Below are 22,726 nucleotides of genomic sequence, written 5' to 3'. Positions count from 1 at the left end.
TTGCTACCACTCCACTCCCACAATTCCGTCGTCTCGGTTGTCCGAGGATTGAAGGTAGCACAGATAAACATCGGACTAAACAACCAAATACGGCCTCGGGAGTTTGTCACCAAGAGTGCGAAATAAAAAAGCGACTTAATGAATCGCCAGTGAGAGTGAAGTGGAAAAACCGTAGCTTTAAACACAAGTGAAGTGGCACACCGAATACGTCGGAAAAAAGATAGAAGAAAATAAATTCAAACGCACTTCGGAAACATTCCAAGCAACTGAGAGCGCCTTCTAGAGGAGTGGTGACGCCGACCAAGGCAACCTGTTGCCGTTCAATTTATGTGAGACCCATTCAGGGAGGCGAAGCGGACGCGCGAAAGCTCGAGACATGGCACGGTTGCCGAAATTCTTAAGGCTCGTGATGTTGACGCTGGTTGCCGGAGGAATCTGCGCGGCTGGAACTGCCTCAGGCGTCGACGTGCAGATCACGACGACCACCACCACGATGGGACCGGGACTGGAGACAGCCTCGTCAATGCCAGCACAACCATCGTCACCACCAACACCAGCGGCAGCAGAGCCGGCAACGGTCGACAGCGAGAACAAGTTTCTGAAATATCTGTTCAACAAGTACGGCAGCAAGGGAGTGATCTCCTTCGAGGTGAGCTGATGCTTGAGGGACAGGCAACAGTAGTGGCAAAATGGAAAGGAGATTTTTGTCTGCGGTTGCCCTTGGCGAAGGGTACAATTAGGGCTTGGAGCGGTTTCGCTTAGAGGCACATATGTAGCAGGAGGTGAACATAGCAAACCATGACACCATCGGTTGTGGAATGGAGAACAGAAGAAAAGTTTTGTTCGAAGATCTGTTCTTTTAAAAACAATTTTCGATTTAAAAAACAATCATTCAACAAGTTGATTTAAATATGTTTTAAGAAATTTAAATTACAAATTGCTTCGCCTTGCTTTTTAGGTAAGGACATTTCCCAAGGACTTTAATTTGCAATCCTTTTAATCAAGAGCTTATCCCTGTTTTCTACTAATGAATCATTTTTTGACTTGAGATGAAATCTCGAAAAGCCCAGAAAAGATTAGCTCTATTTGGCAACCACCACGCGTCGCGACGAATGTTGGTCAACATCCATCTTAATATACCGGTAAACATAATCGTTTCTCACGACTCTTACGCACTTCGGAACTAGTGCGAGCTATTTCAAAATGTTGTGCACAACCTCATCGTGTCCTCATGTACTCTATGTTGTCAAGATGGTTTATGGTTCCAAAAACAGCACCCATCTTCGTAATAACTGTAAACAGTGGTCGGCTGGTTTTGTCTTTATAGCAGCGCATATAATCCTCCATTTTTGTTTTCTTTTCGACCAGGGTTTGGAGCATCTGATGCACAGCCTCGGCTTGGGCGGGTTGGATTTTCCTGGTTCGCATACGCTCAAGGAGCACCGTCCGGAAGGGTACGACTTCGGAGATTACGACGTCTTCGATGGAGTGAATCAGCAAGATCCAACGGGTCGCATACACCCACACCAGCACGAGACCGGTGCGACAGCGGAACCACCGGTGATAACGTTCGCCAGTGCGCCCACCTCTTCATCTAGCGGCGACCAGCATCACCATGCGACGCACTACGAGCACGTCCATTCGGACGAAGATCACGAGCATAATCACGGACACCCAGAGGTCGACGAACGGCCCACGAGTACCGTGAACAGCAGGAACAGTACGGCCACCGACGGCAGTACTACCCCCACCCGGACCGAGGTTCCTCCGAGGTCGGTCACAGCGTTCCGTGAGGCCAACCCGTCCGATGACCACGTGTGGCAGGAAATTATCTTCAAAGACATGCACGACCCGCGGCATCGTCATCCGCGCAACAAGAGTAAGTGCAGGGGGATATGATAGAGTAAAAGACCGAACGACCACCCCACATCATCTTCCCTTGGCCCCGCGGGGAACTCTGATGCGCAATTAGGTGAAGCGGATTAGAGACGCCTACCTGGAACCCGGACGCATCTTGTATCGCCCTGAAGTGTGCATTTTATAGACCAGCGACTAGCTGTACAAACAGCAGTCAAGTCGAAGTGTGTCAACTAGGACAAATTCCACAGTTTCCACGGACAGGCACGGGATGACTGGATACACCTTTAATGAGGTGCACTATTTAGGTCAAACAGCGGGCATGTTCTGTAACGTGTCTGTCCTGCATACATACAATCTTGTTGGCTCGAAAACGTTGTTCATCGCAGCCAAAGAGGACCTGCTGCCAATTGACGCTACTTATCTCACGAACGCCGGTGACGTTCCTTCGGGCAATTCCTGTACACCCACGCGCAACAACGTGCCATTTGATGAAGACGAGATCTTCACTAATCTGACAAACGCGGCCAGATCATTGTTGACATACGCTGGGCGAGATGAAGGGATTTCCTTGCGTTCCCCTCTTGCGTCGCTTGGACTTTTGTCTTGTGAGACCACCGATAAGCGCGACCCGTACTCAATTGTGTTGAGAGTGGGATGAAGCCAGCTCTCGGTTGTTGTTGTGGTTCGCCGTGTGTCATTCTTCGACGTGCCCTGGCATATCTTGGTGGTTGATGTGTACCCATTTGATTAGCGCGCATTTCGTTGCGCTCTGAAGAAAAGGCTGGAGCAGTTTTATTTCGGTTACAATGTATCTTCATTTCGATCTGGTATCTTAATTATGGCGAGAGATTTGCTACAATGGACCAGAACTCCCGACACCGAGCGATGCAAGTACGGATAGAAAGTCTGCAGATGAGACAAAAGTAAAAGGATTACGTATGTCGTATAATATCGTTAATTATATTTTAAGCTCTATCCGCTGCGCAAATGTTTATTAGTCAACACCGGTGATGTTTGCACAACCTTCTCAGGCAAATACAAAACCGAGACGATAAACAGATGATGGTGATGATGAAATAATGGCATTTCCTATGGGTGCTGCGATCATTGGCGCATGCATCAACCTTTACCAAAAGCTCAAAAACTCAACTCCAGGTTCAGTGAACGCATGCGCGTGCAGATCGATCGGTTTCGTTTTCGTCATTTCCCTGAACTGAACCTGATGCTGATTGCATGGCCGGTGTGATTCGGCTTTCTTTTCTGGCCTTTGGCTTTCTCTTTTGGCATCGGGTGGGTATTTTTTGTCTTTCTTCTGGCTTCTTGTATGCGAAAAAGCAGTATTTCGATCTTCTATTACCGGTGTGGTCGGATAAATTATGACCAGAAAGCATCAGAAATGCAGATTCGACCACCCTAGACGGGATTTGCCGACCGCAGGGTCTTTGCCACCGGTTCGGAGATTGATCGGATTCTATGCCCCTCTCATCGCAAGTTTGCGAAAAGGCACGCGCGCATTCCTGTGGGAAACGTGCGGAAAGAATTTTAAATCATTTATGACCATCGCATTGAAGTTTTCGTTAGGTTAGGATGAAGTTAAACGCCGGTCCACCCCCTAATCAAGTTGAGCGAAGGGTTTGCTTATTAGTATGCACATCTCGTGTCATCTTCCCGCGAGGGAGTTTGCACGCTGAATGCAAGGAATGGGGATTTTTTTTATAACCAGTTGGTTCTTTTATTACAGACAACGAAAAAATCCCTCCATTAACCGTGGGCTTACTCTGACGGAAATTGCCGGAATGGTCGTTAACGGCATGGAAACCGCCCAGGAATTTGCGCAAGTGTGGAGATCCGTTTATCTGTTTTTTCCCTCCCAGTTTGGGAAGACTCGCTACTTATCTGATTATCGCGTTTTGTTTACCGGCTCGTTGTTTAACCTTTAACGCTATCGTTCAAGTCTCTCAATGTAATTGCGATCGCGTACGCTTTGGTCACGCTGCACCTCCTCGCTAGGCCGTGACAGAGTGATTAATTTGAAACGAACAAAATCCCAACGTGAAAACAATATAAACAAAATCACATGGAGACATAAAAGAATAATCTCCCTCCACGACTGACATTGGCTCCAGCCCCAGGAAGGTGATGTGTTTATGAACAGCTTCCATCCAGCATTCCAACCAACCCCATTCATGGCGCGGTTGTAAGGAAAACAAAATCGAATAACACACATATTCGTCTAGCCACTCTAGCACCGGTGGAGAAGATGAATAATAATCTGCTATAAGTGGGATTGCGAGTGGGTTTACCGTTCGATCTCGACAGACCGGTTTGAGAAGATCCGCCCGGCTTGGTGCCAGAACCGTTTTGCAGCAAATGCAAAAATATATAGCCGCGTGATGGAGTTATGGGGAAGTGGTAAGAAATAATGATCCAAACTGGGGGTTCCGCGATAGCCGAGCGGTCGCGCCGGTTAGAAAATCGTCCCATGAGCGCTGGCTGGGGCTCTCACCACCTTGACGGCGTGGGTTCGACTCCCAACCGAGACGGAACCTTTCCCCGGTACGAGAGGACTGACTATCTACGTACTTAAAAGGAAAAAGGTCTAGTATGCCTAAGCCATGGCCAAGCTCTCCCGATGAAAGTAAAGATCACTTGCGGTAAATCAGAATCAATTCGATTTCCTGTTTAAAATATGATTAATTTCTCGAGAAAAATATTAATTCAACGAGATAGACTGCGGGAGAATGCTGGAACATTTGTTCCATAAACGGCCAATAAAAAGAGATCGTGAAAGGCTTTTTAGCTATGCTATTGTGATCGAAATAACCATGCATTGAAACCATGGTGATGTAATTATAAAAAACCATCATATTTGGCATGGAAATGAAGAATAAAACAACCACAAATTAAGAAAAAAATTTCAACATTAAACAGGAAAAAAGAAAAGGGACTCAAAATATGCGATAATCATTCCTATCTCGGGCTATAAAATAAATGGACAAAACGTACGCAATGGCGATATTCAAAGTGTTCGATATTTTGGGAAGATATTCATGACATTTTTTCCAAACTAGAGAGCATGTGATTCAAAAGCAGCTTCTACAAAACATTTAAAATTACACCTCTGCAGCGTCGTGAGGGAGCGGAAGTTCCATTTAGTGCTTTTTAGGATACGATGCGATGCGTCTTCCGCGTTTGGAAAAACGGTTCGCCACGAAACCGGAAACGTTCAATGGAATTCATACTTTTGGCCACACGAGGTCTTCCAGTAGTCGAAACAGGTTATTTTATGTGTTGTGGTTTACTTAGCAGCACAATAAATTCTGTTATGTAAATGAACACGTGGAACGAAGATGGTAGCCAGCGATTTGCAGGCAAGAATTTATCTGACATTCTACTTGGAAGTTGTTTTGGTAAGAGATAAAAAATAATTCAAAAGATCGTTTTGCTAACATTCCGTAATGTGTTGCAAAATTTTATGGCCCCCGATAAGGGGTGGTGGGTGGTGATAACCCAAAGCTAAGCTATTACTTTCCGGCACGTAGCACAACTTAATTTTTTTCTTACAGTCCCCGCCGACAACATTGTTGCACCATACTGCATGTTTATAAATCTTACCTAGCGTTTCAATCCATTCCTACAGATGTCCCGTACTGCCTGTCGCCGAGGTCCATTGTGCATCTGGTGATGGAAGAGCCGATGCTAGCCGCCAAGCAGGACAGTTTTCGACGAGCGCGTTCCCTCGCACACAAGCATGCTCACGGCCCAGTGGGACACCACGATGCGCACGATGATGATGACGATGAGGACGAGGATCATGACCACGGTGACGCACGAATTGAAATTACACCGTCCGAGTTTAAGGACCTCTGTCCGGCGTTTCTAGTGCAGCTCGATCAGCGAGCCTGTTCACAGAAGCTGCAGGCGGAAGCAAACCCGCGCCGGGAGAAGAAACAACTATTTGCGCAAGGTACGTAAGCGGCAATTTTGGTCGTTATATCGTTATTAAACGCTCGTTAATAATGGACGTGTTTAATATCTTCCAGCTTGGATATACGCCTCCGCCTGTGTGCTGATCATCTCACTTTGCGGCCTGGTGGGAGTGGCGATAGTTCCGCTGACAAAGTCCATCGCGTACGACGACATACTGCGCTTTCTGATTGCCCTCGGTGTGGGGACATTGAGCGGCGATGCACTGATGCATCTGTTACCACACGCGCTGTTCCCACACGATGATTCGTCACACGACGACGACGACGATCACGATCACGGTCACGAGCATGGTTCTGTCGGGTCAGACCATCATCATCACGACGGACACTCGGCGGAAACACGCGCCATGTGGTTATGCTTATGCGCCTTCGGGACGGCGTTCTTCATGTACAGTCTCGAGATGATACTACCGCTCTTCCGAGGGGGAGATGGACATAGCCACCATGGCCACTCGCACGGTGGGGGCCATCCGCCAAGCAATCGTGTCGAGCCGATACACACTGCCGGCAACGGAACCGCTCATCGTGGGGACGATATCGAGCTGGACATGTCTGAACCGCGATCGGCGGCCCGTAAGGACAAGGAAGAGGGTGCAATGCTGGAGAAGAAGAGCACCAAAAGCAAACCGATGGCAGCAGTCGCCTTTATGGTGGTGCTTGGGGATGGTTTGCACAACATCACCGATGGGCTTGCGATCGGGGCGGCATTCGCGGCCGATCCGGTCACCGGACTGGCGATCTCGTTTGCCATTCTCTGCCACGAGCTGCCACACGAGTTGGGCGACTTTGCGCTTCTGCTGCAAACCGGCGTCAGTATTAGGAGGGCCATTTTCCTCAACATTGTTTCGTCAGTGCTCAGCTTTATTGGTAAGTTGAAAACGAAGCGGAAATGATACGACTTTACCCACTATTTACATCGCCATTTGTTACTTACCTTTTAGGAATGGCACTGGGACTGCTGTTGACGGGCATGCACGAGTCGATCGTGAGCTGGATTTACGCTGGCACGGCCGGTACCTTCCTGTACATCGCGTTAGCGGACCTGGTGCCGGAGATGCGCAACGATCTGGCGCGAAGTGACCAGAAGGTAAAAGTGATCCTCATACAACTGGTCGGGTTGACACTGGGCGCGAGCATTATGCTGCTGATCGCACTGAATGAAACGAATCTACAAAAGTTATTCGATTAGAGTATTGTAGGATAGCTTAGTTTGTAGGGAGTGTAAATAAAGAAACTGTAGTATTTTTATTAAACATAGATACCATTTAAACTCTTATTGGCTTTGATCGAGTGAGTTGTGAAAGGGAACATACAGGTATTTTGTAACGAAAATTGTAAATATACCAACCACTACTAAACGATTACCACGTTATCTTGCTTTCTTCACTAACTGTTGTTTTCCACGCAAAGAACTGCAGTTCGGAGAAACTGGGAAGGATGCCCTGACGTTAAACTCACAAATTGCAATACAAATGAATGAAATGCCCTTCTTTAAATGCGAAAAAGACTTTTGTGATTCGTTCCAATAATTCTCAGAATAGGAAATAGTAAAATTTGAAAATAAATTAAATTGTTATTTTTCTACTCAAATTTAAAACTCATGGAGCGTTACGTTCCTCGGTAACGCGCCGTAACGCACGGCTGTCAAATGAGTAATCAGCTGTTCACGAGGCAGCCGTGTTTATGTTGTGTTTCTATTTCCCTGCACAGGTTTTCCATTCCATTCGGTTTAAAAGTTAGTTTTTGCTCGCGCTCATTATGTTGGATCATGTGAAACACATTATTTTGGTGCTGTCCGGAAAGGGTGGTGTCGGCAAATCAACCGTTAGTACACAGCTTGCGCTAACATTGGCAGAAGACGGGCACAAGGTGAGACGCGAATTTGACTGAACGTAAATCTGGTGTTCTTATCGGCATGTTTCCGGTGTTTTTTGTTCAACGAACAGGTTGGTTTACTTGATATCGATCTTTGTGGGCCATCCGTTCCGTACCTGTTAGGACTTGAGGATCAGGATGTACACCAGTGCGACGAAGGTTGGGTACCGGTGTACGCTAGCGCGGAGAAGAAACTGGCCGTCATGTCTATTGGTTTTCTGCTCAAGAATCGTTCCGACGCTGTCATTTGGCGAGGACCAAAGAAGACCGCAATGATCCGACAGTTCCTGGAGGATGTCAGCTGGGGAGAGCTGGACTATCTCATCGTCGACACACCGCCCGGGACTTCCGACGAGCACATCACGGTGATGGAATGCCTCAAGGGGGTAGTTAATGCGGACGGAGCGATCATTGTCACCACCCCGCAGGAAATGGCCCTTGAGGACGTGCGCAAAGAGGTAACCTTCTGCAAAAAGACGGGCATCCCCATCCTAGGTATTGTGGAAAACATGAGTGGGTTCGTATGTCCGAACTGTTCCGAGTGTACGAACATTTTCTCTTCCGGCGGAGGCCAATCACTGGCGGAGTTGGCTTCGGTGCCGCATCTCGGGACACTTCCGATCGACCCACGCGTGGGTGAGTTAGCGGGCACGGGAAAGGCGTGCGTACGGGAGCTTCCGGACTGTACCACAAGCGAGGTGCTACGAAAGATCGTCGGGACACTGACGACAGTAGGAGGGGAGTAACGATCACAGTGTTAAAATAAATTTGTAAGTCATAATTCGTCATTAGTAGTAGTTTTATTGGGCTGTTTAAGGTCCAAGTCACGAAACATTTCTCAAAATCTGTCGTGTACAGTCACTTTGTGGTAGTAATGGGGCGCAATCTCCGTCAACCAATGTTGTTGGATCACGGTGATATCCTTCATGAACAGCTTGGTCGTATGAATCAACTCACAGAAGATGACCCATTGGGGCTGCTGCTCGGTGTACAGGGCGGACAACGGATGGATGCTTAACTCGGTGTTACCTCGCACCGTCCGATACACGCCGGAATGATGAAGGTACGCAGCGTACGGGAAAAACCCGGCCACGATACACCGACAGATTGTCTCGACATTCCCATGGCACGATAGTAGCGGAACATTCAGCTCCCTCTCGAGCGAGCCCGTTAGCTGCGTTTTGATCTCATGCGCTCGCTTCAGGTTGCGGTAGATGAGAAAGTTACGTCCGCAGAACTCCTTCGTGCGGCCTGCCTCCACAAAGGCACAGTACACATTCAACAGCGTGATCAGGTCACCCTCGGCCACTTCAAAGTTGCGCTTGGCAATGCGCCCCCTAATCGCCGCCTGTCCACCGGCCGGTTTCGAGAAAACCGACTGCACCTGCATCATCGCAATGATGATCACGATCTCCTCCGAGCAGCCCATCTCACCCGCCTTGTACAGCATTTTCGCCATCATCGGAGGGATGGCCATTTCGGCGAGAAAGTACCCGATCGGTGATGTCAGTGAGCCGTCCTCATCGAGCGCCTCGAGGGCGTACAGTGTCTCTAGGCAGGCGAGTAAGTTTTTTGCCGGCGGGGGTGAGGGAAAGGTAAACCGCAGGATATTATCGATACCGAGCGCTTTCAGGAACAGCACCGTACTGCAGAGATCCGATCGACGCATCTCGGGTGGCGTGTGATCGGGTAACTTTTCCCACCCCTCTTCCGTGTAGAGCCGGTACACTTTACCGCTGCGGATGCGTCCCGCCCTTCCGGCACGTTGTTCCGCGGCGGCCTTGCTCACCGGAACCACTACCAGACTATCGGTCGTGCTGTCGGCCGAGTACCATTTAAGTTTCACGAACCCACAATCGATCACTACAAAGAGATGAGATGAATTAGAACAATGGATCATGTTTATGTTAATCCCATTCCGTACCGTACACAATCCCCGGGATGGTTACGGACGTCTCCGCAATGTTCGTTGCCAGCACCACCTTCCGCACGCCCTTCGGCGCCGTGAAGAACACCTTCAGCTGGTCCGAGTTCGCCAGCGTGCCGTACATGGGCAGAATCTGCATGTCATCCTTGCCGCCCATCTCCAGGTGTTCCCGCAACAGATCGACCGCTCTCAGCACCTCCTCCTGGCCGGTCAGAAACGCCAGCACATCACCCCGTGGTTCGGTGCGATGAATTTTCATGACCGTCGCGACCGTTTCCTTCACATAATCCGCACACGGTTCCTGAAGGTAGAAGATCTCCTGCGCATACATGCGCCCCTCGACGGTGAGAATGACGGACGTGTCCTTGCCGCCCTTCGATTTCAGGTTGAAAAAGTCACGAAACATCTCCGCATCGACCGTCGCCGACGAGATGATGATCCGCAGGTTCGGTCGCTTACGGGCGATCTTCTTCAGTAGGCCGAGCGCCGTGTCGGTAAGTGTGCTGCGCTCGTGCGCCTCGTCCAGCATGATCACACCGTACTGCGTGAGCAGCGGGTCGGCCAGCATCTCGCGCAACAGGATGCCCTCGGTCATGTATTTGATTTTCGTCCGCTCGGGGTCACACTTGGAGATGAAGCGGATCGAGACGCCCACCGTTTCGCCGAACAGTTCGCCCCGCTCCGTAGCGACGCGATCGGCCAGCGTAATGGCCGATATGCGGCGCGGCTCGGTAATGCCGATCAGGCCTTTCGTATGCCATCCGAACTCGTACAGATACTAAAAGAGGAAGTGACAAATCCAGCGTGATTATTGAGGATATTTACTATATTGGCTACCCCTTGAACAATCGGAACATGGCACGGAACACGGCACGGCTTTACTCTCATCGAGCACTTAAGTTCTAAAGTTAAGATGCTAACTTTTCCCAATGCTTCGGATATAGTTTTACCCAACTTAACCCCCGATGAATTAGTGCACCCTTGTGTTAGTTTCACAGGATACTTTATTCTATCCCTCTCTCTCTTTCTCTGGCATGATGATGATAACATCAATGAAAACGATCAGTGGCAACAGTATCAACCGATTAACGATAGTTATAAAGTAAAAACGCTCTACCGGACAAAACTATAGCCTTGTGCCGGGGTCATTCCGTGCGAACGTCGTACGCGGAAGGGTTACATGTAAATGTGTATGTGTGCTTCTTTTAAGCGCACTCCGTGGCAAGATAAAATCGTGTAAGAGTGTACGCGGCAGCTGGGTAGTGTTTTTCAGTTAGGTGTTTGTGTGTAAGGAAAAAAAAGGACACCGCACTGGGTGGATGGGGGAGAGGAAAAAATCCCGAGGTCAAACTGAATCGGATAACAGCACGCCGTTTGATGTGTTTTTGCTTTACTTTCGCCTAGCAGTATTAAAGATTCTTTTTTCCTCCCACTCATACCACAACCCACCTCCCGCTATCCTTTGCGTTGTCGGTGTGTACCGTCATGTGTTAATGGTTTATGTATAAAAAATATCAATCATCCCATTGCCTCCTCCGTGTCTTCAGTACCATATATCGCTACTTCTAAAACGGATAACTAGAGATAGTTGCGTACACTTTTGTTTTTCCTTTGAAGAACACTTGCCTAGCACAACAGAAAAATTGTCCACTGATTTTCCGCATTTGCGCTACGATATATGGATCTCTTGTTTTTTTTTGTAATCTCTTTCTATTTCTGCCCTCTTCACTTCACGTCACCAGTTTGGGAATAATTACAAATAACACGATGTTAGAGACTAAAGCATACATTATGATCGTAAATACAATATGAAGGCGGTTATGGATCTTTCTTGTTTTTGTTTTTGTTTGTGTCTTCAAATCTTTGCACTTTTGCCTAACATTGCGTTAGAAGGGTAGGGTTCTTTTTGTATCCCAACGTTTACTACTTTCTCTCGCTTTATAGCACTTTCTATAGACATAAAGGAAACGTGCTTCTTCACCTTTTCATACCGTTTGTTTTCTAATACACATTAGCACCTATAATTATACACTATATATATAATAGATATACAACGACGATTTCATCTCATATATAAACTCTATTACCCTTCACTTACATCTGCACTTTTACTATCTGAATCTATCCACAACCGTCCATCAATCGGGAACGTTTTCTATAAGGCCTGTAGTAGGTTTGAGTTGTACGGGAGCGCATCATGTGTTTGCATGCGTCTGTCCGCGTCCTGCCAGGCAAGTGGCTCCCCGATGACCACTCTGGGAGGAGTGGGAAAAGGGGGCAAACACAGCGGACCCTTAATGGACACACAGTGGCTACAACATGTTACAGCTACAAGGGTTGATCACTTCTTCGTTGATCCGTTCTCTAAACATACCTAGTGAGTGCTAGACTTTACAACGATGACAAGACAACAAGGATCCTAGCAAGACGGTTTAAAACGAGGAAAGAGAAGGGGGAAGGATTGATAAAACAGATGGTGATCATGTGTTTGTGTGTGTGTGTGTTTAGTGGAATCACAACGACGTATTGTTAACCGTTAGCGACTTGTAGATGAAGTTCTGCACACCGAGCAGATGCATCTCGGCGACACTGATGACGATCAGTAGCGCGACGTAGCCGGCGTACTGGACCATCCGCAGGTACTCCCACAGTTTATCACAGAAGATGCTGAGCAGCAGGAAGTGGAGCAGCGCGTGCACGTTAAAGATGCGCCAGAGCCAGGCGATGCAGAAGAATCCGGTCGAGCGGAACACCGACTCCTGGTGCAGGTACTGCGTCGGCGTGACGTTCTCGCGCTCGAGCATATCCTGGTAGATGGCGATGTACCGGTTCCAGCCGGTAGAGCTAAGCATCAGCATGCCGGTATAGCAGAGCACCTTCCGGGCCACCTTCTTCGTCGTCACCTTTACCTTGTAGATGACACCCGACTCGCCGTTGCTCTTCGACTCCGAAACCGGAATGATCGACTGCAGCTGGGTGTAGCCCCGCCGGGGTGGGTTGTTTTTGAGGTAGACGAACGCGCCCACCATCAGTGCGATGCACCCGAGCCCATCGCAGATGCCATCGATGTAGTATCCGGCCGACCCAATGTCGGACCGTTCGCCACGGATGTTTTTCTTCGCCCGCGCCACATGCCCATCGAGATCGTCCAGGAACGTGCGGAACTGGAACAGCACCACACCGATCCGACGGTACCCGAGCGAGTCGGATGCCACCATTCGGCCGGCAGCGATCGCCACGAATACGTGGAAAAACGATATCATGTTCGGTGTCACTAGGTCACCCTTGGAGAAGCCGGCCACATTGTCGACGATCGTGGCGATCGGGGCGAACAGATAGTGGTTCGTGTGGTCCAACATCATGGCCTTCACCGTGACGTCACAGAGCGGGTTGAGGTCACAGCTGACCCACGCAACGTCCTCGTACCGCACGATGTGCCGGTTCAGCTGATGTGGCATCGAAGAGGACGGTGTGAGCAGGGGCGATGTGACCGTACTTGGATGGCTACCGCCGAGGGCCGGCTTGGCCAGCAGGAGGGTACTGTTGGCCGCAACCAGGAAGGGATCGGTATCGCGGATCGGATAATCCTGGATGCGGATGTACAGGTTCACGTCCATCCACAGGAAGAACACGATCAGCGCGAACAGCAGGGCGAGCAGAATTTTGCTCACCTGCGAGCTTGGCCCCACCATTCTGAAGGAGGGTGAGGGGGGCGGGTTCACACTATATCCTTAACAACTACGCCTACCGCTTCCTTTGCAGATGGAACGGTTTTGTTTTAAACTTTCCCTATAACAACTTCCACCAGAGTTCCGCACGGATGTCCGTCACTTGTGACAACGAAACGCCAACTATCCTTCGCGTCCTCCGGTGATGACAATCCGAGGGTGCGTACACTACCCCAAAGCACTGTCGTCCTTCTTCGTCCGGGCTCTCGCTCTCTCTCTCACTTCACTTCCAACACTCTCGCACTAGGATTGATTATACACACGCGCACACGTGGGCTTGATAAGCTCCGTTCGTTCCGTTCGCTCCCCGCGCGTGTTGTGGGATGCGAGCGAGGAGGGGGGCTCTGTTCTACACAGCCTCAGCCACGGACTGAAACGAAACAGAGAAAGGAAGGGAATACAGTAGACATTCATCAGATAAGGATTTGTTTTGCGGGGGTTGAAAGGACGTTGGTGCCGTAAAGCAGGGGTACACGCGAGCGGGTTGAATCCTTTCCGAGTTCATCGATCCCGGCACCTGGTGGACCTGGTGCGCGAATGGTTCGGGAAGATTGTGCTATTGACGAGAACTGAAATGACGGCGACGGGAAGACAATAAAATGCGGATTCGAAATGTTATCGCCAGACATATTCCCGCCAACGGATGTGCTAGAACTAGTGTAAGTGTATTCCTCAACTGGTCGTAATTAATGGATAGTTGATGGTACGGAGAATATTGCTTACTCAGAACCAATCATCATCACCATCATCATCAATCGTGACAAATACGGTTATTCAATTCATCTCCGTTTTTAATCCATCCATTATTTGTAAAACGTGCAAACTTTGCCGCTTTTAAGGATATGAATTAGCTTCTTTAACTAATCTTAAAAATACAATTCAAATCTATTTTTATTGTGTTTGAGTGTATAAAATTATTTTTGCATTACATTAACTCAGTATTTTGACCTATTAAGCTTAAACCATGTGTTTTAATTAGCTTCAATTATTCTATTTCATTAGCTTAATTTTCAACCCATTGCTATCTGTACAATGGTTGATTTCGCTTCTGTTATACTCCTTGCTGCTTTCATCTTAGTTAATTAAAAACCAAACAAATTTAGTCAAATTTAAATTTTGAAAATTTATTTTAGGACATTTTATAAAATTTTAAAATTTTTTATCTACACGTTAGTGCGAAACAAAGCTCAATTTGTTAAAAATATATTTATTAAAAGTACGATAAGATTCAAAATGTATTAAAAAAAACTCAACAGTAAAATTACGTCCCGTAAACAACTCCTGTTTAGTGAAAGAATGATCGTTTATTATAATTTGATATTTATTCCAGTTCAGGTTTTTCAGGATTCCATTTCAACGATTTTAAAGAATTATTGTGTTTTCTCTCAATCTCTCAAATATAGAATTCAAAGTTAAAGTCTCACATTGTAGAAACATTCCACCGCACACAAGACCACAAACACGTTTCGATCTATAATTCAACGTTCCGTGTGGCAACGGCTCGAAACCCATATTTTAACCAATTTAAACCCTTGCGACCTTTTCCGGCCGGTGTTTTCAGATACGATCTGCATTCCACGTGTAGCTTTTGCCCGTAAGGCTATTTGCATTCGGTTAGACACGAGCAATGGGTCAACGATGAATAAAAAATCATCACCAGGGATGGCGTCATTTCACCTGGGCGCTACAAGCAGACAGGTCGTTTTGAAGAGACAAAATAATAATACAAAAAATACACGGTTCGCTCTAGCTGACCTGATCCCCCTCCCGGTATCCGATTGACGCCGGCACGAGTCCTTGGATGGATGGACGATAAAAAAAGTAGAGCATAAAAAGAGAATTGAAGTAGACCACAAACGCCACCACGGGCCAAGTGCGGAGGAATGGGGGAGTTCGGTTGGAAAATGTCACATTATCAAGGTAATATCAGTCAAGTGCCAATGCTTTCACCGCACAGGTTCACACTCGCAGCCCCTCCTTTTGCCCCCGCGGTCAATCGTTTTTATTGAAGTGTCCTTCAGTCCAGCTTTTTTCACGTCTCGTAGGTATGGCAAGAATTTTCCAGGAGTGGTTAAACAACTTCCAGCCACTAGCTTTCCGCGACGGCTAAAAAACCAAGGCAAAATATAAGACCGTCATCCGTGTGTGAATGGAAATGGACAGAATCACCACCACACGGCACGATAGTCCGCTGCATTTCAACGTTTCCGTGCCGCCCATCGCCATTCATTCGTTCAACACAACCATTCAACCGTTGCGGAATCCTTTCCCCGGTCAGGGTTTTGAATAATTTACAACTTCCCGGGACCCGGGTAAGATTTACGGTTCGGGGTGGTCATGTTTCCAGTTCCATACAACCGAGGCTATTTTCACAGGCACGCACAAGACAATAACGATACATTTTGCCGTTGGTGGACTTGATGTTTGTTTTCCAAATGTGACCGCGAAATGATTTATAGAAATGTAAAACTTCTCCAAAGAATCCTTTCACTAGAGTTATTCACCAAAAATGGTTTACAAAAATACAATTGAATTTGTAAATTTAACTAGTCGCTGTGATTTAAAAAATAATATAAATTTAAATTCAAAAGCGTATGTTTGATATTAAATTAAACATTTTTTTTGAGTTAAATATTTTCTGCCATTTATGTCAACGAACAAACTGCAAATCAACAACAAATAAGACGGTTTAACGCACAAACAAATGAAATGTATATAAAAAACAACTATAACAGGAAAACTTAAACCCATAAGTGATGAGAAAAGCAAGATCACCTCGCTTATTAGGTCACACCGTATTAATTGTAAACGATCTCTACACACGAACAAATCATGAATCGGCAGCAACAATACCAAACCATTTATAATTTATAATTCCTCCAAATGCTTTTCCTCGCAGAGGAGCGATAACGTATCACTTTCACTTCGCGGTGCACAGCTCAGCGATGACTGATGGTGCTTGGAAAAAGCCAAACGTGCGTGCCAAAGGAGCCGTGTATCGTTAAGGCATTAGGGCGCTTCAGAGTCTTCGGACTCATTGATGCGATTTTGGTTTCGCCGTTCCACGTGAACAGTACGAGTTGGTGGAGGCGGCCCTGTTGTTGTTGTTGATTTCCCAAATGCGTAGAGTAAAAGGGGGTTGGAATAGCAGCACCCGGAGCAGAGTAGAGCCACCTCCTTTCTAACGCTGCAATTGGCAGACGTATGAGATACTCCATCGAAGGGAACAGCTTCGAACGAAGTGGAGCACACCTTTTCCGTCTGGTAGCCGCTCTTTTTCTTCTTTCGGGCGGATAATGCCAAGCCGTTCTATTGCGTCGTGATGTCGGGATGTCATTCCCGCATGCATATGAATAAGGATTGCACGAACTTGAAACACGGCACACAACATGGCAATGGGCCAAGCCGGCCGCACGGATTCGAAGCCGACTAGAATATGTTCCCGTCCGTCGCGAGCTGTCTGAAACGAACGGATATCCTTCGCTTTAGGGGGTTTCTATCCTCATAAATACTGCAAACTAAAGCCGTGAGAAATGCCCCACGTCTGGGGGCCACCAAAATATACATAAAACGTGCTTGCGTGAATCAGACGAGCCCATGCGTCCTCGGACACTATTTCCGAATAAACGCAAGCGTCATAAACTGTTGATAGTCGCACCATAAATAGTTTAGATCTATCGATAGAACACACATCCGCTGGGGGAAGGGGAGTTGCGTATACCATCCTTTTTTCCAAACCCTACCACCGTTTTTGGTGGCTGTTTTGAACTGTCTGCTTCCGGAAGGGTGGAACCAGGGTCCCTTGGGTGAATGAAAACGAGCGACTAGAGCTATCGGTCATTTTCGACGCCATGGAAGGTAGATAAATAAAACCCTAAAAATAGCTTCTGGCCTCATTAGTAGCCATTTTACGCTGGTTGGGTCCCGGTGTTATTTGGAATTGATAGAAAGATGATTGAGTGTGCAGGTGTCCACACTGTCACTTTGTCCCTAATTTTCCACTGGCAGCTCGCGAGTCCTGGTTTGTACAGTGTGGAAAGCAATAATTAATGTACAGAGGTCATTAATCTTTATAAAAAAGGTTTATTATTACTTCAAAGATTGGATGTATTTTGTGTACTATTTTCCATCGAATGTTGTTTGAATTGTCGTTTTACACTCCTCTACTGAACATTACTTTCATAACAAAAATTAGTTTCAAAACAGTACAGAATCGTTTTCAGTTTATGATAAAACAAAACCGAGTGTGTAAGTACTAAGAGCGCTAGTAGTTTTAAGCGCTGCTAGTTTTGCTGCCTACCAGCAATTACACGATAACTACACTAATTGGCCATTTACCAGTTAACTACCGAAACGATAGGCCCACGTTGAAGACACGAAGAGGGAAGGCACGTACTTTTGTGCGCGCGTGTGCATATGATTTGCATTACGCTGTGAGTTATGCAGCTACGGAACGTTCGTCTTAAACCGATCAGAATGATCCGAGGTTAGAGGATCGTCCAGGTCTTCATTGTTATCCATAAAAGAATTGTTTAAATTTGATGTAAAAATCACAATTTTGTAACCTTTGTAATTCATGTAGTCATATTTCAAATTTCACATGACAAAATTGTTAAAACATATTTTCTCCTCAAGGGTACGACCTCCCGCGAGCAGCGATTATTTCGATTGTGCAAATCATCATCTCGCCTAACACATTCGGTGGCGGGGAATTGAAATAAAAAAAAGGAACGTAAACAAATTACGCCCCCCGGAAATTGGCCAATATCTGAGAGTGTGAACTTAATGGCGTCATTCTGCGGAACGATAACGCCGCCGAAGAGCGGGAGTAGCGAATGCCACGTCCTCCCGCTGCCGGCCGCGCTGGAGTTCAAACAACGTAGACAACGGACGAAAGCGCAACAAGTAATTCCGACCGGAGGTCGAACGAGTGGTCCGTTTCCGATAAGCTATCAGGATTGTGAATCATAGCTCGAACTAAAAAAACGCCGACTGCTTCACTGTTCATTTGTTTCCGGTTGATACCGCATGCCGTGTCCTTGCCATGTTCCCCGGTGCCGGTGCCCGGCTCGTTGCCTTACCTGCGGTACTTGGGTGCTTTTGCCGGATCCGGTTTCGCCGACCAGTACGAGCGTCTGGTGGTTCTCGAGACAGTGCAGGATCTGATCGCGGTACTGGCGTATCGGGAGGCGTTCACGCTGCGCGGCTAAGTTCAGCGATTGATGAGCGTTGAAGACGAACGACGTTACGTGGTCATCCGTTGGTGCGGCGTCCCGTTCCGACGCAAACGATTCGTCATCTGTGTGCATTAAAGAAACGATTACATTACAAAAGATAGTCCACAGGCGATAAAACCGGTGTTATTTTAACACGTAGTAAATAATGATCAGTCACTACTACAACGTACACAACCAGCAGCCCGTATTTATCGTTCCGATATGGTCGCAGCAACCCGGTTTATGCTACAAATCACCGGAAAGTCATCACATCACAACACCATCGGTCAACATCCTACACGACGAAGTGCGAACCAGGCAAAACTAATTCAATTACGATTCCGATGGCCGATGGAAAACCGCGCGCGGTTCGCTGTCGGCCGTAGCACTGATGGCGAGCGGAACATCGCACCGTGCGCGAACCCACCAATACCGTCAACGGACCATTTTGCTGCTGCTGGTGGCACGATAGTGAACGGCACGCGATAAGCGGGAGACTGCCGCTTCTATTGGCCAATAGGATTTTTTTTTCTGAACGAGACACCGCGGACTTCCATTCCGCCGAGGTGGTGATGTTCTCGGACGACGGGACAAATTGATTAAAATAACCACCTGGAACAGGTGACGAACGCCCATTTTTCGTGAGTCGTGTGTGTTTGAAGTTTGATAACGCTGCCACATCATCGCACCACCGAGCTGCGAGGCTTAAATCGATTGCTAAGATAGGTGACGTGTGGAATTTAACCTCACGAAGAGGCTTTATCAACTGTTTGCTTATCCTAATATTGTGCAAACTCATGCTGAGGGTTACATTCTCTGCTCGGCGGGTTTGCTATTACACAATTCTCATTTTATAAATAAAAGAACCGATAGAATCTTATCGAGGTCAGAGTACAATTTCTTTGCAACGGTCATGATTGTAAGTGGTAAAATAGTTTGAACTTTTCGATTGTTACAACCTGTCCATGAGAACGTTCGAATTGCTAGTGGAAATTGATATGCATCGGATCGGATGAGGTCGTGTAGCACCCGGAGTGCGAAACGCCGGCATTGAAAAAAGGTTGTTTTCCACGATTAATTTACATTCTTCACCACGCATGCACGTTCATGTGTTACTTGCCAGGCGTGCGTGGTATGACTAGGTGGTGGGTGTTGGCAAAGGGTGCGTTCGGCGACTTGTGGTCCATGACGCGCTTGCACAAGCTGTCGCCGCGGTGTCAGTGAACCCATACGTGAACACTGCCCCGTCGTTCGCGGTTGATTGGACCGCATCCAAACAAACAAACGCCACGCTCGCCCTTCATCCAAAGCCGACATATGACGTCCGTACGGAACGATTCGCTCATCTTCGGTTGTTAAAGCCGCCCGATAACAGGAGACAGCTGCAAGCGACCGCCTCAAATGTGCCAATCGTTATTAGTTTGTGTATCTTTTTCTTCCCATCTAGTTGGCAAGCGAAACGCGTTTTCTTCTGTTTCCCATCGTAGCAAGCTCGGCTGACTGTGGTGTGTAGTTGGTGGTAATTTTCAAGCTGAAGGCAAACAAATTGAATTAGCTTCTCACGGGAGACGCGCGAACATGGTATGGCCGCAACCTGTAAGTATTTTCCCCGACAGCTGTGCAAGATGAGCTGAGGGGCTCGATAATTATTACCATACGGTTGCGGAACGCCCACACGCCTCCCAATCTGAGATGGGTATATGTTTGTAGGAATGCTTACCCGGTTTGAGGAACTTTGGTAGTCGGCTAGAAGTGGTCATAATCCAACAGATGGTGTTTTTGAAACGCGTTTGAGGGAAGAATTCTACGAGATACAATTCACTACAGTTTGCTTTTGCCCTCCACTTCGCGGTTCGCGATCAACATTGAATGATGATTCCCGATTTCGGTATCCTCAGCACTTTACAGTCTTGTTTTTGTCGAGTGTTTATTTTCGCGTGATGAAGAACCGCGACGATGATGTCATGCGGCGACTTTTACGCTCTCGCTGTTGTGGTGGTTTGTTCTTTTCGCCTTCATTCGGGTGCAGAAACCAGCTTGTAACCTTGTGCTTGCTCTTGTATATCCGTTGGACCGCTCGGTCCTGAATGGTTGAGTTGTTCCCGCAACGGCGCACGGAACAAGACGAACAAGACAAGCAACGTTTGTTTTTAGGTCACCGCAAGTTTCTCCACGCAAGTATTTACGCGTAGAATACTGCCACCGGGTGTTCGATCCGGTTTCGTGAATTCGCAGTAACCCGTCCCTTTCGCACTTATTGCTGACTGCCGCTAGCATCTACAGAAATCAATGCACCGTATCGTTTGGCAACACATTTCCAAGTTTCCGCGGGGTGCCCAAACTAGGTTGCCGTTAGCAACGATCCACTTGAGCCCTGGTGAACGCTTGTACACTGTTTCCTTTGTAGAACAACTTCACTCTACCACTATCAACTAAGATATCGTATCTTGGCTGTTCTGAGGATCAACTTTGACCGCACCAAACACACGCCTAGGGTTAGCATTGAACCGCTGATAATGACAATTTCACAACCTTTAAAATACAATCATAGGTGGTAAAACGTTTTGAAAACTATTGGGTAGAAATTAAATTAGACTGTAGAAATAGGGATTTAACAACGAGCGAACGCGACGCGGAGATCCACTTGCGAACGCATCAGACTTGGACTGAATTTCTAACAAACCTTTGACAGATTAATCGTTTGAACTGTCAGATTGGCTTTCCGAGGTAACTGCAAGAAAGCGGTACTTGCTTCTGAAGCAACACTGCTTCGTTCTAGTCATCTTGCAGCAAGCCATGTTGAACTTCCAAGCTAATTTCGCAAGATGACGCCACTGTGCTACAAACCCTTCGATTTGTTTGCTCTTGTTATGTGAAGGGAAAAAACAATTCACAATACAAATATATCGTCAAAATTATTCTGATGCAGCATTAGCTTAGTTTCAGTTTATTTAAATTTATAAAAGAAAGTCATCACGGTAGCAAGAACAAAGAGGTGCTATGCAGAGTAGCTTGGTCGACGCAACCTTGGTAAACGTTATTGTTTGTTTTGATTGTCAAACTGTTAACAACAGGTTCGGTGAAACTCGGTGTATCTTGCGCAAATTTGCTAATATTATCATGTCCGATGTAGTGGATCCAGTTGAACAAATGTTAAAAAGTACCGGCTGCCTCGACCTTCACCATAAAGTACAGGTAGGTCACTACCATTTCACTGTCGTACTTGGCATAATAGTGATTGTGTGTATTCCTTAGGAGTGCATAGCAGAGACCGGCGACTGGCGGCTGTGTCAGGAGGTAGTAAAAGAATTCAAGCACTGCATGCAAGATTACACGGAGAAGCAACGGGCCAAGTACAGTGGGAAATGAATCTGTTCCGCACGCTGCTTGCCGGCCTTGCCGGTGGTCCTATGAAAATGGTCCTCATAGTACGGTCAGATTTAGGTTTAAGGAAGGGAAAGATTGCATCACAATGCGCCCATGCTGCCGTTCTGTGCAGTATGCGGGCGATCGGCGGTTCCGGTAAAGCTAAACTAGACGCCTGGTTGATGCAGGGCCAGCCAAAAATAGTACTCAGGGTAGACAGTTTGGAAGAGGTGCATTTGCTAACGGAGCGCGCGACCGATGCGGGTGTTATTGCCGAGGTCGTGCGGGATGCCGGTCGTACACAAGTGGCGAGTGGGACCGAAACCGTACTCGGAATAGGGCCCGATCGTAGCGTCGTGATTGATTCCTTAGTTGGCCATCTGAGACTGTTGTAGTTGTTTGTTGTAAATAGATTTGTTACACTCCTCATGTAGCCAAACTTGCCACCGTACGTTACATAATATATCCGAAATAATTGCTGGACCCGGTAAAATCGATTATGCATAAATGCACAAACATATTTCATTTTATCTTCATGCTTGTGTCTTGATCAGATTCTTTACGTTGAATTATTTTGTATATTGTTAAATTGTATAAATTTAAAATAATCATATTTGAATTTTTAACTCGTCTAATTAAGGTCTAGTATGTAATAACCAGTTCAATGACTTGCATGCTATTTATCAATTCGCAAGAATTCAGACTTTGGCTTCCTATCGTCCTATGACCTAGGCTAGCATGGTGGATGCGTGCCACGCATACAGA

At 47.1% G+C, this 22,726-nt stretch overlaps 6 protein-coding genes across 6 annotated transcripts; 4 read left to right on the top strand and 2 right to left on the bottom strand.

Annotated features, from left to right (window-relative positions):
- The first annotated feature begins 376 nt into the window (after positions 1-376).
- LOC131288510 (protein catecholamines up) lies at positions 377-7,038 on the top strand. Its single transcript, XM_058317652.1, has 6 exons — positions 377-466; positions 512-649; positions 1,369-1,879; positions 5,501-5,827; positions 5,904-6,716; positions 6,791-7,038. Exons 1-6 carry the CDS (start codon positions 377-379, stop codon positions 7,036-7,038), a joined length of 2,127 nt encoding a protein of 708 aa, XP_058173635.1.
- Positions 7,039-7,562: 524 nt separating this feature from the next.
- LOC131287700 (cytosolic Fe-S cluster assembly factor NUBP2 homolog) lies at positions 7,563-8,505 on the top strand. The gene is made up of 2 exons (XM_058316776.1): positions 7,563-7,718; positions 7,796-8,505. Exons 1-2 carry the CDS (start codon positions 7,608-7,610, stop codon positions 8,468-8,470), a joined length of 786 nt encoding a protein of 261 aa, XP_058172759.1. The 5' UTR covers positions 7,563-7,607; the 3' UTR covers positions 8,471-8,505.
- A 37-nt stretch (positions 8,506-8,542) lies between these two features.
- On the bottom strand, positions 8,543-20,850 carry LOC131289064 (probable ATP-dependent RNA helicase DHX35). The gene is made up of 4 exons (XM_058318263.1): positions 20,316-20,850; positions 18,461-18,678; positions 9,649-10,429; positions 8,543-9,587 (listed from the first exon to the last, which is right to left on the bottom strand). The coding sequence occupies exons 1-4, from the start codon at positions 20,353-20,355 to the stop codon at positions 8,563-8,565; spliced, it is 2,064 nt and encodes a 687-aa protein (XP_058174246.1). The 5' UTR covers positions 20,356-20,850; the 3' UTR covers positions 8,543-8,562.
- On the bottom strand, positions 11,905-13,343 carry LOC131289065 (ceramide phosphoethanolamine synthase). Its single transcript, XM_058318264.1, has one exon. The coding sequence runs from the start codon at positions 13,341-13,343 to the stop codon at positions 12,165-12,167; it is 1,179 nt and encodes a 392-aa protein (XP_058174247.1). The 3' UTR covers positions 11,905-12,164.
- Positions 20,851-21,655: 805 nt separating the features above from the next.
- LOC131287713 (cytochrome c oxidase assembly factor 4 homolog, mitochondrial) lies at positions 21,656-21,991 on the top strand. Its single transcript, XM_058316790.1, has 2 exons — positions 21,656-21,790; positions 21,851-21,991. Exons 1-2 carry the CDS (start codon positions 21,716-21,718, stop codon positions 21,962-21,964), a joined length of 189 nt encoding a protein of 62 aa, XP_058172773.1. The 5' UTR covers positions 21,656-21,715; the 3' UTR covers positions 21,965-21,991.
- On the top strand, positions 21,961-22,388 carry LOC131287712 (uncharacterized). Its single transcript, XM_058316788.1, has one exon. The coding sequence runs from the start codon at positions 21,961-21,963 to the stop codon at positions 22,354-22,356; it is 396 nt and encodes a 131-aa protein (XP_058172771.1). The 3' UTR covers positions 22,357-22,388.
- Positions 22,389-22,726: the final 338 nt, after the last annotated feature.

Source organism: Anopheles ziemanni, chromosome 3 (assembly GCF_943734765.1).
Source record: "Anopheles ziemanni chromosome 3, idAnoZiCoDA_A2_x.2, whole genome shotgun sequence".
NCBI lineage: Eukaryota > Metazoa > Arthropoda > Insecta > Diptera > Culicidae > Anopheles > Anopheles ziemanni.
Note: the sequence above shows the minus strand (reverse complement) of the source record. Positions and strands in the feature narration are given on the sequence as shown.